The sequence below is a fragment of the Quercus robur genome, chromosome 3, assembly GCF_932294415.1.
Source record: "Quercus robur chromosome 3, dhQueRobu3.1, whole genome shotgun sequence".
Lineage (NCBI taxonomy): Eukaryota > Viridiplantae > Streptophyta > Magnoliopsida > Fagales > Fagaceae > Quercus > Quercus robur.
The window spans coordinates 52,529,987-52,546,976 of NC_065536.1; the positions used below are offsets into that span (position 1 = coordinate 52,529,987).

General features: G+C 38.3%; 1 protein-coding gene across 1 annotated transcript; it reads right to left on the reverse strand.

The window, feature by feature from the left end:
• Positions 1-15,320: 15,320 nt before the first annotated feature.
• LOC126718314 (uncharacterized) lies at positions 15,321-16,550 on the reverse strand. Its single transcript, XM_050420444.1, has one exon. The coding sequence runs from the start codon at positions 16,232-16,234 to the stop codon at positions 15,479-15,481; it is 756 nt and encodes a 251-aa protein (XP_050276401.1). The 5' UTR covers positions 16,235-16,550; the 3' UTR covers positions 15,321-15,478.
• Between the last annotated feature and the right edge of the window lie 440 nt (positions 16,551-16,990).

Below are 16,990 nucleotides of genomic sequence, written 5' to 3' on the forward strand. Positions count from 1 at the left end.
TCTACAAATGATATTGTATGGGCCCATTTACGTGCGAACCCAACCCAACTGCGGTTCCACGCAAATCGTGTGCTTACAATTGGCGCCGTCTGTGGGGATGGCTTGTGTGTTAGCTCGAGCGGTGGCGAGGTTGAGTTTCTGTCGAACAAGAGACTATGAGGATGCCCGTATCACCGGCGACGCATTGTTGTTATTCCCAACGTAGGCTCCTGCTAGGGGCTACGTTCCACGGTGTCAACGACATGGGCAAGCTTAGGGGCTTCAAACATCAGGCCGACTTCTTCCACCTTATTCGAGGAGCAAAACCTTCGGAAGAAGAATCAGACAAGTTTTGGACAGAACCAAGGCCTTGCATGGTCCTCGGACCCAAGCCTCTGGGGAAACCAACTACTTAAAAAGAATCAGACAAGTTTTGGACAGAACCAAGGCCTTGCATGGTCCTCGGACCCAAGCCTCTGGGGAAACCAACTACTTAAAAAGAATCATACAAGATTTGGACAGAACCAAGGCCTTGCATGGTCCTCGGACCCAAGCCTCTGGGGAAACCAACTACTTAAAAAGAATCACACAAGTTTTGGACAGAACCAAGGCCTTGCATGGTCCTCGGACCCAAGCCTCTGGGGAAACCAACTACTTAAAAAGAATCACACAAGTTTTGGACAGAACCAAGGCCTTGCATGGTCCTCGGACCCAAGCCTCTGGGGAAACCAACTACTTAAAAAGAATCATACAAGATTTGGACAGAACCAAGGCCTTGCATGATCCTCGGACCCAAGCCTTTGGGGAAACCAACTACTTAAAAAGAATCATACAAGTTTTGGACAGAACCAAGGCCTTGCATGGTCCTCGGACCCAAGCCTCTGGGGAAACCAACTACTTAAAAAGAATCACACAAGTTTTGGACAGAACCAAGGCCTTGCATGGTCCTCGGACCCAAGCCTCTGGGGAAACCAACTACTTAAAAAGAATCATAGGGGGAAACCAACTACACAAAAGCGCCATCGGAGCTCCCTAACTCCCAGTCGACTGCTCGGATGGATTATTATTAAATCATCAGCCTTGGACGACATTCACGCGCTTATCACAGAATGTCCAACTGATATCCCGGTTAGTTTCTTAAGTTTGATTTATTACAAATTATCGGTATGATGCTTGGTAGTGCTGGCAGATGAGATCCGATTAGATTATGCTTCAAAGTAGCTTTATCACAAATATTCTCAAAGCAACACATACATAGAGCACATTCGTTCACAAAGTTGTGTTGCCCATTAGATCAACGCTTAAAACATGTAAATCAATTTCCATTTTTATTACGATGGAGAAATAGTACAGTGTACAAATGAAAAGCTGGAATCAGCCCATGTCAAAGCTTACTACATAAGCAAGAAAAGAAAATACAAGAAAGCTGGAGAAAGCCGAGGAGGTATGTCGGAGGAAAGGTTGGCTACAGCTCCGAGACCTTATTCTTCCCCCGCACCCTTACATGCCCATAACTCAGGCAGCCAAAGAGACCCAACTTGAACCTGACACCGATGAAGAAAAGGTGCAGGGAGTTGAAGGTGATGGGGCTTTCTCTAAATATACACCTGCCGCAAAGCAGAGGCGCTGATGGAGGAAAACCCTTCTTCTGCCATACCAAAATGTTGGCATGAACAGAGCCTGCTTCGGATTTTGGCTAAAAGAGGGAGAGACGCCGTTCTCCCCCGGTGGAGATGGAAAACTCTCCTGAACTTGTGCTTCTTGTGCCCATACCTTACTGTTATAAGCCTCATGAAGACACGGCGCTTCTGCGGCGGAGACATTTCTTTCTTCCCAACCCTCACTTTCAACATGTTATGCCAAGAAGGGAGAAATCCGGATATGGAAGCTGTGATGTGGGAGAAAATCTGAAGGATTTGTGCGTATATAAAGCAACTTTCTCTCCTTCCCATTTATTGGAAAAGACAAGGTGATGGCAGTCAACTCATGTGGCGTCCCGAGAAACGCTACAGACAAAACAGTCCTGGCTCAACTTCCAACATCAACTGCAACCACAAGATTAAAGAGCCTCGTAAAGGCGCACTTCGGTCATCGTGACATCAAAGAGTACCACGTGGCCAGAAGTTGCAGAAATATCTCTTAATTCATGGGCTAGGTGGATTCGTGGCCCCGGGGCCGCTTTGTGTAAGGGCCCAGGTACTTTGGCCGACGCCGAGCAGCGGCCATGGCCGAGGACAATCACTGTTGGGCACCTCGGGAAATGCTCAAAGATAGGGGAAACCAAGTACTGATGCAGACATTGGTCTTGGATAGAACCCATGGCTTGCATGGTCCTCGGACTCAGGCTAAAAGGGGAAACCAAGTACTAGTGCAGACATTGGTCTCGGACAGAACCTAAGGCTTGCATGGTCCTCGGACCCAAGCTAAAAGGGAAAACCCAGTACCGATAAAACCCAAGTCTCGGACTCAAGCCTCTGGGGAAAAATCAAGTACATAAGATAAAACGCATACGTCCTGAACAAAACCTAGGTTTTGCAAAGTCCTCGGACTCAGGCTGCTTGGGAAGTCAACTGCCCGAATGAAGAAATTTCTCGGCTTAAATACTGGAAAAGGTTGAGGCTCGCGTATCATGGAGATGGCAGAACGACCTAATAATTGCCAACCTAAGGAGGCCATTCATCCGGTGGGTAACGTGTCCTCGGATAACTACTTCTTACACCTTATCGAGCATTTAATGCCCATCACGGCTAATTTTAAGATAAGTCTCACTCCTCACTGGTCGGATTGTTATGTTGAATAATAATCTTGTTAAAGTTATCATGGCATCTTTTTAGGAACGATTACCTTGGCCTTAGTTATTATTGACTCAAATGCTATACTATTATGCCGAGCAGCGCTTTCACATTTGTTAAAATATATAAACAAAACATACGAAATAGAGTAACAATCACTTTTATTAATATGAAAAATTGTTACAACATACAAGGAAGGGCTTAAACAAGCCTATACAAAAAAATGAACTGCTAAAACAGTAACAACATCCGTAACATAAATAAGTAAACCATCAAGTGTCTTCTGAACTCGCCTTCAAAGTCTCTCTGAAATCTATGCCTCAGAACTGTTCATATCAGGAGAAGATCCTTATACAAAAATAATGGAGGAGAAGGAAGAAGAATTAGAAGACATGGAAGCACTTCAGCAAGCTCTTGTCACTGAAGAATGCAAGGGAAAAAGAAGATGGAGGACATGAGCGGGAAGGAGGAGAAGAAGAGGGAAGCAATGAAAAGAAAGTAAAAGGAGCAAAAGAGGGAGAAGGGGAGCCATATTAGGTATGCTCATGAGAGAGCGGATGGAGATGACAAGGGAAGTTTCCGACCCAGTCACACTGGAAGTAAGGTGTGACGAGTCCCTGCTTCGGATTTTGGCTAAAAGAATGGGGAGACAAATCTTGAGTCTCCGCCATCCTTGCCCTGACCGAGCCATCTCAAGTTTTGTTAGGGCATAGCGTTTCTGGGAAAGGAAGGATTCATTCATGGCCGACTACTATGGTGGATGTGTTATTGGATTAGGAGTAACCAAATGGAAGAAGTAAACCACAAGAAGGGCCTGAGGGATTCAGATATGCAAGAATCACCTCCGAATCTCTCTCTTTATATAAGGGAGTAAAGCAGGGGCACGTAACCTGCTCTGACCCTCGAGGAAATCTGCGAATAAATGCGCATTCATTCCATTCCCCCACGTTATCAGTAACCGTAAGATTTGGGGGGCCTCGTAAAAGGAAGATATTAAAAGCACACTACGAATAACCGAACGGTATAAACGCATCACGCGCAAATCGAGGGAAACATCTCGTGGACCGGCACATTCCTTGGGGAGGTGAAAAGTCGCCGACGTTGATCAAAGGCCGAATTTAATGAGCCGCTATAAATGCTCGGTATTATCAAAACCCTCCTATCCAACTAAGGAGTCGGACAACATGGTTTTGAGGGGCTATTGTGGGGCCCGACAACAGATGGACCAGATCCACCTGTTCACAGGAAGACTTAAGGCCCAAGCCGAAGAAGATAGTAGTCCAAGCCCAATAACGCAAAGCATCCATGTGCCAGAGAAGCCGCCGAGGAGGGTATAGCCCTCGGCTGGCCCAGAACTACACTAAGGAAAGGGGTAAAAGTGGCATAGGGATAATCTTGTAAGAAATCTGAAATATCTAGGAAAGGCTGCCCATACTACCTGTCCTAGACAGAGCTTTGCCTCTCACAGAGTCGTGTTCCTTTAGCCTACTTGCCACTCCCCAACAACTCAGGTCTAAAACTGATGGGACAAGTATAAGTCTTGAAAGGATCGACCCTACACGTGGACGAAGGAAATTGAACACATGCGAGTATAAAAGAAAAAATATGTAACCTAAAGAGGAGGCCTCCAGTCCTACGGAAAAAGGGGAGGTGTTTCAAAGGAAAAGAAATTGGAACCATGCATAAATATCTTAAGAAATCCACAGCCGGGTAAACACGACTTAGCCTTTCGATCCCACTCTCTACAAATGATATTGTATGGGCCCATTTACGTGCGAACCCAACCCAACTGCGGTTCCACGCAAATCGTGTGCTTACAGGATTGTATCAATTTTTTTTTATAAAGTAACAATTTTACTTTTAACCTAATTTAAACTTTAATTTTTGTTTTTTTGTGTGTGGATAAAGTATCAAATGATAGCTAATATGTATTAACATAACAAGTTTAAGTTTAAGTAGGACTCTTATTTGGATAAAGTAACAATAAGTATTGTATCAATTTTTTTATAAAGTTACAATTTTACTTTTAACCTAATTTAAACGTTAATTTTTGTTTCTTTGTGTGTGGATAAAGTATCAAATGATAGCTAATATGTATTAACATTAACGTAAATGTAATTAAAAAAATCTAATTTAGGTTAAAACAAAAAAAATTAGCCCAAATATATATATATATATATATATATATATATATATATTTAAAAATAATGACAAATTTTGCAAAAAAATAAATGACAAATTCAAATCCATGTAAGTTTGAAGAAAAGCATACAAATTTTGTTTCATGATATTGACAAAAAAATAATAACAAAAAAAAAAAAGAATAAATCATTTTATGCATTCTGAAAACAAATATATTTATTGCACTCTTTTAATAAGTTATTACTTTTATATATATATATATATATATATATATATATATATATATATTTATGCATTTCATAATACCTTAGTTTCACACCATATGAATTTATTATATAACTTAAAAATAAAATATTTAATTATTTTTATTATCTATTCTATTATCTAATTTTAAGTAAATTAATAATAAAAAAACTATTTACATATGAATTTTGATTAAGCCATGTATCTCATGGGCATAATGCTAGTATATATATAAAAAACTGAAGCCTTTGACTTTTAGTTGACCTCTCTACAATTTTCTATATCAACATTTTTTATTTATATTTTTTAAGTTGATTTAATTCAATTTAAAATTTTGACACATCAACTTCACAAGACTCATAAATTTACATCTTATTATAATTTATTTTAATTAATTAATTAATTAGTTTTAACTTTTTTTTGGGACTCTTCCATATTAGTTTTACGTAAGCCCAAAGGAAACTAAACAAACTGACTATACTACACAACTACTATTAAGAGCATTAGTATTAGAGCTTGTAAACGGTATATGTTAAAGGATTTTAGCATCAAAACCATAAAAGTGTGCAAAAGTGTGTATTATCCAGTATTGTAATTGTAAAAAAATTTACAATTGTGCTATAGTAGCATCTTATTTATATGATGCTACTGTAGCATAATGGTATTCTTAAAAATCATTTTTTAATTGTCTCTCTTACTTTTTATTAATAATTCCAAAAAAATTTCTCTCTCCTATTTTTTGGGTTATATATTTTATTGTGTAGATATATTATTTTAATGTATTGTATAGGAAAATAAAAGTTAGAATGTTGGGTATGTTATAAAAGGGTATGGTATAATTGATAAAATAGGTTTTGAGATGGTAAAATAGAATTTTTTGAAGAAATTGAATGCGAATGCTCTAAGTAGTACTAATATATAAACACTCTTAAAACTTAAAGCTAGACTTAAGGGAGTAAGGAAACGCTAAGACAGAGAAAAAAATAGTGAAATACTTGTGGTGGGCCTTTTGTGTTTTGGGCTTGATTTTTCCTGCTGTACCGCAGCCCGTGATTCTAAGATAGGAGAGTTGGGACTAGCCTAACCGAAACACATCTTAGGCCAACTTGTGCACAAGTTGGGTCATCCCCATGTAGACACGTCTTAGCAGGAGCCTTGAATGTACAATGTGCTTACGGTAGGAAAGAGTTAGCCATTTGTCAACCCAAAACAAGATTTGTCTGCCAAAGAAAAATGGCTTAGCTATTCAGCAGCCACAAGTCCAAAAAAGAAGTCTATCTCCAATGTGAGTAACCTCGAAGGAGGCTCCTACTGTAGATATTACACACTTTGAAAAAAGGACCTAGATGGCTTGAATTTGAATTCTTAGCTTATCAGAGAATGGGTCTATTGAGAGGGAGAGAAATGGGTATCCTACTAATGCATGCCTCTATTCCTATCACTCATGTTTTCTTTGGGATTTTTATATCTTTCCTTTTATTTTTTTTTTTTTTTTTTTTTTTTTTTTTTATAACTCTACTTTGCTTTTCTTCTTTCTATCTCTGTTTCTTGCCGTTGTTTCCCCTCCTCCCTTCCACTGTTCACGACTATGGCCTTTTATATTGTCTGTCATGATAGGATTTACCATTTTTAAAATTTTAACCACTTTTGGCTCGTTATGGGCATTCTTCCAAGACTAGACTACTCAGTGGCCTGCCAGCTACCTAGCCACTACCATTACACTATGTTGGCTGCACCACGCCTTATTCCCATATAAAAGTGGTTTTGTTTTGTCTCTTACCTCTCTTTGTTTTCAATACTTTTATCCGGATAAGGGTTAAACCTTTCCCTCACCTACCTTTATGGCATGCATGTAGTGGTTCTATCTCATGTTTACTTCTTTTGGGTGAAATGTCATCCTAGCAGGACATTTATCCCTAGAAAAGTTTGAGCGGGAACCCAAAAATAGGCTTCCCCCTTCTCACTACCAGACCATACCCTCTCATACCCCTAACCCGTGGCCCACCTCCTTGTATTGGCCGAGTACAGGTAGGTGGTGCTTGGGCTCTTTGTGCATGCTCCACTTACGTTTGAATCCATTACTTTTCTGGCCTTCACACATTTGTCATTGCCTCCACATTTGTCTGATTCTACTGTACGTTTTGGTAACCGTTTAACTTTTGCAGCGTGAAAGATACATGGGTCTTTGGGCTTGCGCTCTCTACATTCTTTAGACTGGGCATTGCTTGGGTGCAGGCCCTTTCCTTCTTGCCTAGCCTATGTCCCCTTCTTTCCAGTGTTCGTGGACTTGGTTGATGATCCTGCCATGCCACTGCACTGCTTCTACTATGATACCACTTCTCTTTTACTTCGTTATTACCCCTAGGCTTATGAGCTGAGGCTCTTGCCAGTTCATTTCCTACATTATTCCTTCTTTTAGGCTTCACTGGCCAACATTCCTACTGGGCTAGCCCACTTTCCACATCCTTACCTCTTTTGGGTTTTTATTGGATCACATTCCTGTTGTGCCAGCCCATTCCATTCCTCGGGCTTCCCCGGCCCATTTCATTCCTCGGGCTTCTGCGGCCCATTTTCTTCTTCTTTACCTCTTTTACTCCCATGGGCTTTTGCTAAATCCTTTGGGCTTCCCTGGCCCAATTACCACATCCTTATCTCTTATTACCTTTTGAGCTTATTGGCCTTTATGCTAACCCTATAAATTTACTAATTCATTTCTTAGGCTTTCCTGACCCATTTACTTCTTCTTTACTTCTTATTATTCTCATGAGTTTACTACTTCATTTCTTGGGTTTCCTCGGCCCATTTGCTTCTTCTTTGTCACTTATTATTTTTCTTTTTATGGGCCTGTTGACCATTATTCCTACCATTCTAGCTTGCTGGTCTTTGCTTTACTATTTTCTCTTCCTATCTTCTTCATATTGTTAGGGTTCTTCTACCATTGAGCTTTTTGACAAAAGTGGGCATCAACAATACTCTGTAATTTCTTTTTAATCAATGTTTTTTAGATTTAGGTTGATGAGTTGGCCTCTCTCCACAAAGATACTGATATTTTTTCTAAATAATTGTGATTAATTGCTTTTTTTTTTCTTTTTTTTTTTTTAAAGAGAGAGTTTCAACCTTTTTGGTGCAGGCAGAGATTGAATCCCAGATCTTTTATTCAATCATCAGAGACTTTACCAGTTGAGCTAACTGGAACTCATGTGATCAATTGTTTAGTGCTCGAGCTTGAAATTTTTTATATTTTTAGATTACATCTCTAGGTCGGCTTTTCAATGGGTCCATTTAGTGGACTCATAATCTCAATAATTTTCCATAGATTATGCTATATTGTTGATTGTATGCTAAATTTACAGTGTTTTCTTTTGTAGCATGCGGCTTATCCTAGTGCATGAGCATACATAATCAACAAGTAATTATAAAGCACAAGGAGTAAGGGGAAAGAGATGCAAACACAAGATAACACCATGATGTATTACAAGGAAAACCAAAGTACTCGACGAAAAAACCTCTCCACGGCCCTCCAATAACTGAAATGATCTATTAGTGAATAAAGTTGGAGTACAAGGATATAAAAAGACGCTCCAAGCCTAACCTACCCAATGTACTTGAATCCTTCAAGTTCCAGGCTTTCAGCTCCCAACTGACTTCACCGAGTCTTGTCTTCACTAGTTATCCGGATCCCACAAGTAGCTCTAAATTGCATCCACCAAAGAATGACTTCATCCAATACTTCCTATAGGCACCAAAACAACTCTCAACACTCTGATTGGGTGAGGTATGTGTTTGGACTAAGAACATCTCAAGGATATATAATTAGAGAGGTAGGAGAAAAAGAAAACTAATAGAAATGTGTAGATGATTGTGGGTATACAATCTCTAACTCTCAAGTGGATTTCTAGGGTTTTCTCTTTGAAATTATCCTTACAATTTCGTGGGTGTGGGGGCCTTTCTACGTTGATGGGCTTGGGCCCATCTGCTACCCCAAGGCATGTGAGTTAATGGGTAAGGGAGTCGGGACTGGCCCCTTGGGAGTTATGCCACAGGCCAGCTTGTGTGCAAGCCAGGCATGCCCAATGTTGAAACAACTCAAGAATGGTGTGGCAGGCTAGGCACAACAAGTATGGTCGTGATGGAATAATTGTCTAACATAGCAAAGAATACTATAGCAGAACGACTTCTACAATAAAATATGCTAAGTGAGAGGGTTACAACAGAACAATTGATATAGCAGAAAATAACTAATACCACAGATAAGATAACTAATATAGCAGAATAACTAATACCGTAGATAAAACAAAAAAGGGTTACAACAAAGCGACTGATATAGCAAAAAGAGCAAAAGATATCACAGCAGAATAGCTAATAATATAAAGCACTACTGTAAAAAGAATAGCAACGGTAGTATCAAATAAACTAAAAGTCATCACCACAGGGTAGTAATGATGAATCTAAATAACTATAATATAAATGGCTTACTTCCCAATCTTGGGCTGAATCGTTTAGTAGGAGCGAGTCCAAAAAGGGAGCCAAACCCCAATATGGGTAACCTCGTTACAGACTTTTGCCATTGAAGTTACCCATGCTAGAGAAAGGGCCTAAATGGTTTTGGGTTCAGATTCACAGAGTCTTAGAGGGTGGGAGTGTCATGAGGGAGAGAAAATGTAGTCTATTGATGCATGCTCTTATTTCTGTCGTGTTTTCTCTCTTCCTTCTTTTTTACCACTTAGTTTTCTTTTTGTTCTTTGGTTCCTAGTTTCTTTCTTACTCTTATCTCTGTCTCATAGTTACCTCTCTTCCCTTTTATACCACTTGATTCCATGGGATTTCTTCCTTTTGTCCCTTAGGCTCCATCAACCATTTTTGGTTTTTTGTGGGCATCCCCTTGGTTGCTCGGCCACTACCTCTGCTCAGAGCATGCTTGCTACACCACTCCCCATCTCCAGAAAAAATTCCTTGTTTTGTTTCCCCCTTTCTCAATTTCTGTCTCCCTTAATGTATAAGGATTAGGTTATCTCGCTACTTACCTCTACGGCACGAATTAAGTGGCCCCTGCCCTTTGCTTGGCTCTTTTGGGCGAAACGCTATCCCAGCAAGGCACTCCCCCAAAAAAAGCCTTAGCAAGAACCCCATAATATGCAATCTTTTCTCCCTACCACCAAACCACACCCTCTGAACCCCATGACTAAGGGCTCACCTTCTCTGTATTAGTTGGGTATGGGTAGGTGGTGCTTTAGCCCTTATGTGAGCTCCACTATCCTCTATGTTTGTCTTCTTTTACTCCCATGACATTCCTGTCATTCTTCCCTCGTCTTCTGCCACGCATGATGGGCTTGTGCGTATCTCCCACGACATGAAGGGTGTGTGGGCTTTTGAGCCCGTACTGTTTCCCTTCCTTTCCTCATGAATTGGATATTGTCTAAGCAGATATTTCTACCCTTTCAGCCCATTGGGCTTTTATTTCAGCTGTTCCTTTTCCTACTATGCCCTTGGGCTTGCCGGCTGTTATTTTTGCCATATGTGCCCATAGGATTTGTTACCCATTTTCTTGGGTTTCCTCGACCCATTCGCTTTGTCTTTGCCTCCTATTGTGCCCACGGGCCTGTTAGCTATCATTCCTGCCACGTTGGCCTATTAGGTTTGTAGGGTTTCAATTTACAATCCAAGCCCAAAACGTATGGGATATTAGCCCAATGAGCCCAATACAATAAATTTGTAGAGTATGGATCAAAGAACTAGGCCCTAATGAGTTGAACAACGGCTAGTACTGAATTAAATGGTAATCAAACACTAAATAAGAGATTCTGATATCAGTAGACTTTCAGTCTGAGGAGGTTACACTTGTATATATTGATCACAATTGAAAACAAAGACAATTTAGATTGCTACAGTCTTTTTTCTCTCCTCTCCCTTTTCTCCCTTTTCTCAGGGAGGGTCTCTCACATTATATAGCTCCTTCTGGAACATCTTGATTCTGCACTTGTTGATCATTTGAGCCTCCACTTGAGTACCTGTCCCATTAGACACTCTTTCTGGCTTTCTGTTAGTTGTGGTAGCCAAGGTAACACTATTCAGAGGTCTTCTCCACATAAATGCGGCCAGAAAAGTAGCTGTTATGCATTTAATGTGGTGGCAGCAGCTCTCCCCTAGATATTTTTGGGCTTCTTGCCTTCTTGTATGTTCATGAAGCATGGTCCTATCATTGCAGCTTTTTGGAGGGTCATTCTACTTGCTGGAATACATATTTGAGCTACACACACCACATCTGAGGAGTAATTCCTCCTCGGATTACCTTTCATTCGTTTCTTACTCATGAGACTTTAAATTGGGACCCTAAATGACTATTTGCCCCTCCTCAGACCATTCAGCGTCCTCGGACAAAAGCCCAAGACCCAACATATTATCCTGGGCCTTTATCCCCACAGAATTTATTACCTCTTTCCTTGGGCTTCCTCAGCCCATTTACTTTGTCTTTACCTTTTATTGTGCCCATGGGCCTATAAGTTGTTATTTCTGCCACGTTGGCCCACTAGGTTTATACCTCTTTCCTTGGGATTCCTCGACCCATTTACTTTTTCTTTACCTCTTATTGTGCCCATGGGCCTGTTGATTGCCATTCCTATCACATTGGCTCATTAGGTTTATTACCACCTTCCTTGAGATTCATCAGCCCATTTACTTTGTCTTTACCTCTTATTGCGTTCATGAGCTTGCTGGCTGTCATTCCTGCCACGTTGACCCATTGAATTTATTACCTTGCTTTTACCAATTATGCTTCTTTTTCCTCCCATTTTTCTTATTGTTGGGTTTCTTCTACCATTAGGCCTTTCGTAAAAAATGGGCATCAATAGTGGGTAATATGAGCTTTTATAGTGTGGGTAAAGAAATGAAGAAAGCACACTAAAATAGGCTAGTAGTGCATCTCGCTGGTTGACCAAGTCGCAAGATACCTTCTAACACTTGACTCTTCAACTTCCAGCATGTGCTTCTCACGTGGCCTTTCGCGGGTTGTCCACTCGCGAGCAAGCCGCAAATTGTGTTTTCTTCACAGTTTTTCATCAATTTCTCACATTCAATCCTTACATTGAATCTCACAAACATACAAGGAAATGATTGAAAAAATACAATCAAATTTGACACGGAATAAAAACCAACAAAACATAATTGAAAATTACAACTTTACAGAAGTGATTTCGATCGGCTTTCCTTCCTAGTAATGACAATCCCGGTTGGGTAATCAAAAACATTATTTCAAATATTAGGGCCCTCTCCCCTATTTTGTAAACTAGGAAGCCATATATTCTTCTCAAGTCCCTTAATTTACTTGCTCATCTAGCTGCTTAGGTGGTCTCGGACTTATCTTTCAAGCCTTAATCCATCTCCTTTATCCCTGGTTGTGTATTCTCATTACAAGGTGGAGATAGATTGGGCCAGAAAAGCCTTTTGTAGTCCTTGTTTCTCAATAAATTGTATTATTCAAAAAAAAAAAATAGTTTGTAAATTATAAACTATCTTTTTTTTTTGGAACAAAACTATGAACTATCTTATAAACCATATTTGTCACAATTAATAATATTTTTTAAACATTCTAGATTAAGATTTTTTATTAAATAAATTAGAGATTACATAAGTAGTGTATACTTATAATTTTAAAATTTATGAAACATAAAAAATTTAATCAATTTTTTTTATAGTTAATCAATTTTAAGTAACATAAATAATAAAATATTTTTACATGTCTAAACACATACAAGTCAATATAAGAAAAATATATCAACAATATAAACTAAAGAAAAACTTTATTTTTCATAAATGACAAATGCAATAAGGATCTTTAACTCTTAACCACGAAATCTACAATAATATCTTTTTTCTAAAAGGAAAATAATATAAACATAGTGTAAGGACTAGATTTGATCCTTGGCCCAAAGTATGATTGGATCCAAGCCCAATAGGCCCAATATAATGAGTTTGTAGAGAGTGGGTTGGAGAATTAGGCTCTAATGAATGACTTAACAGTTAGGATGGATTTCGAAAGATAATCAAACAAAGATGAAATGAAGCTCTCTAAGTAAATTTGTCCTCGGCCCAATTCGAGGAGGTTTGTTCCAGTCTATATTGATTGAAAAAGATTACTGATCTCATTTAAGCTGTTATAGTGCTTCCTTTTACAAATTTCCAATCCTTTCTCTATGGAGGGTTTTTTACATTATATAGTTTCCTTTTGATGATCTTGATCTTACACTTGTTGATCATCTAAGCCACTACTTGAGTGCTTGTCCCATCGGACATCCTTTTTGGCGCTCTATGAGTTGGGATAGCCAATGCAGCACTCTTCAGGGATCTTCTCCACATAAATGCGGTCAGAAAGTTAGCTGCAGTGCATTTAATACGGTGACAGCAACTTTATCTTAGATATTTCCTAATTCCCATTCTTCCAATATGTTCGTAACACACGCCTCCAGTAGAGGAGTTTCCTGAAAGGTCACTTTGAGTGATAGGATATATATTTGATCTTTACTTGGCTTACCCGAGGAGATATTCCTCCTCGAACCACATTTCTCAATCTTTCCGCTTGCATGTTACTTAGGGGACTTTGAACTTAACATTCTCACTACTGTTTCTTTGTCCTCGGACCAATCAACGTCTTCAGCCAAAGCTCAAAGCCCAGTATACAATTTTGGGCCCTTATCCCTACACATAGTATACATATCTCTAATTCCCAAATTCATGATAAAATAAGGTTATCTTTTTGAATTTTTTTTTTTTTTTTTTTTTAACAAACCTTCTATTAAAGAGATTTGCTTATCTAGTTTTAATATATATATATATATATATATATATATATATATATTTTTAGTACACTTTTTTTATATGAAAATATTGAGTATGCTTAAGTTTAATAAGAGGATCCTCTCTTATTTGTCATTTTCATAAATTTATACATTTTCAGGAACATAGATCTAGAATACGGTTTGGTTTAATGAATTAAATATGGTATAAAATTAATTAAAGGGAAAAAAAAGTACGGGGCCTTTAGTTAAAAGATATATTAAAAAATTCTTTTTTATTTAATAAAATATATTAGACGTAGAGAAGATTTTCAAAACCCAAGAAGGCCGGACCATGCCTCCCTTCGCCCCTGCCCATAAATATGAATTTTTAAAATCACCTTTTATATATATATATAATATCACCTTAAAAGCAAAAATACTCATTTTAAAGTAAGTTTAAGGTTTATATTTAGCTCCCTAAATTATTTTATATAGCAAAAGACTATTATATTATTTTCTAAAAGCAACTTTCACTATTGCAGTTTGATCATCGGTTGAAGCGAGGAATAACGGTTAATTCTCAAAAGCAGGACCTACTCTTTTCGGCCGGAGGGCCCAAGGAATCGTAGAAATAAAGAGGCAAAAACATCATTATCATCATGTCATGTCATGTTGTCTTTTAGGTGAATTAAGGCGGACTTAACTCTTCAGAATAAGCATATGAACACATATATGCATCTTTTACCCATTAGAATTTTGAAACAAATGGATATGCACAACAAAAAAGTCTATAGATTATGATGGATTAGCAGTAAGCAACATTAATCCATTTCATTGATTTAACATGTCACAGTCTTAGATGTAATGCGGCAGTTGTTGAAGGCCGGTCATTTTGTAACACATTACCTAGCTATATGAACACAGTACAAGAAAGAGAGAATGGACCCATGCACACCTCATCAAATATAATCATTATTATTCATTAAATATTATAAGGGCTTTGATTGTTTTTCATGTATCCACACCCTTTCATGTTATGCCACATTTTTCCACATCATGTGTATAATATTTATTTATTTTCTTGCGAGATAGTTAGAGTACATTAATATGCTGATTTTACTGTTCGAATTCTTTTTTTTCTTAAACCCCCAAATACATCATACATAAAAGGTTTAATAGTGTCCAGTTTTAGACATGCGTTTAAATCTTAACATGTCCAATGTATTACTACGCTGGACACAGCTTGTTGTCTTGGAGATATCATTTTACCTTGGGTAAAAATGCATACACTTCCAGCTATATTAGTAGTCTTAAATGCACAATTTCTATGGAAAAAATATATATAAATCTCAAATTAGAATTAGTGAAAAATTATACTACACTAAACCAAAAAAAAAAACCTCATATATATAGCAAAGAAAAAAAAATCCCATATTATAAACAAACTCATATTTGGTTACATCACCCAAAAAAAACCAAAAGACAAAATTTTTGAGTAAATTAATGACAATAAAAAAAGAAATGAAAAGAAGAAAAAAAAATTCATGCCAATTAGATCACTGTTTTTTTCCTGAAGACAACCTCAGTATCCAATCCGAAACCGTCAACTTTTCGTACGTGAACAACCTCCGAAACCTTGAACATCTCCACCAATGGTTTCACGCTATACAAATCGTTAGCCGAGTACTTATCGGACCGTCTAGACAAGGCCACGTGTAAAACACAGACCCCATTAGGCTTCAACGTCCGTTCGATCTCTCCAACGAACTTGTCCGGATACAGCGCGTGATCGAACACGTTGGAGAACTCGAAGTCGAAGGTTTCGTTCCCAAACGGCTGGTTGTGAAAGTCACCTTTGATCACAAGCGGAGGATACGGCACCAAGTCGATCCCAACCGAGTCGGACACGCCGACACGTCTCAGAGCCTCCACCTCTTGCCCGACACGGGCCCCAATAGAAAGAGCTTTGGACTCGTTGAACAGAAGCTCTTTTCGCTTCAAATCTTGGAAGAACTGAACAAAGACTTGGATTTTTCTGTCCCAATCCCTTGTTGTCCATACTTGCCTGAGTTTAGGGTTAAGGGTCTTGTGGAGTTGGCGTTGTATGTACGATTCATAAGAGGCGTATCCGGGTCTGATTTTGAGGTCTCCGGCGCTGTGAATTTCGGTTTTGGATGTTGCTTCTGTGGTGGTGTTTTGGTGGTGTTTGGGTTTGAGAGAAAATAAGAAAAGAAAGAAAGGGAGAAAGAGAAAGAGAGAGAGAAAGAAGTATTTGAGTATTGGTGGTTTGGTTTGGTTGTTTTTCATGTCTGCACGTAAAAAGGAAAGCTTGTTTGTTTGTTCTTCTTCTTTCTTCTTTGTATTCTTATTCTTCTCTCTCTATAAATCCAATGTTAGACCGTGTTTGTTGCATGAGAAAAATAGGGTTGGAATATATTGGAAAAGAAAAGGATGGATGAAAAATTGAGTGTGGGTTTTGTAATGATCATGAACAGACCAATGAGGAAGGTGCATGTATATATGAATATGAATGGTGGTGTAAACTGTTAAGTGTGGGCATTGTTTTTGTTTGATCAGATGTTTTTATTTACAACCTGATTGATAATTTGATACATATCTATCACAAAGTGGGGTAAACGCGGCTGGCTAAGGGTAGCAATCTACTTATCTACTAGTGCGATATTTTTTTGGGGACAGCCGATATCAGTTGAGGCAAAGACCATTATCACAAAGTGGGCTAAATGGGGTTTTTTTTTCCCTTCCTATAGTTGTATTCGTTGTTAACCTATATATAATGTACAAGAAAATTTGACAAAAATACACAAACGTGTACTGTATATACGTATTAAAGTATAAATAATAAAATCTAATTATATATTTGTAAAAATGAGCTTCCCTTATTTTATTAATCCGAATTGGTTTAGTATTTGGTAACTCTATCCAAAAAGACGGTTAGTTCTAATCAGTCTAAACTAACATATTTTAGCACTATTTGTTTTTATTTTCAAGCCAATTTAGTACTATTTGTAACTCTAAAAATTAAAAATAAATATTATAATGATC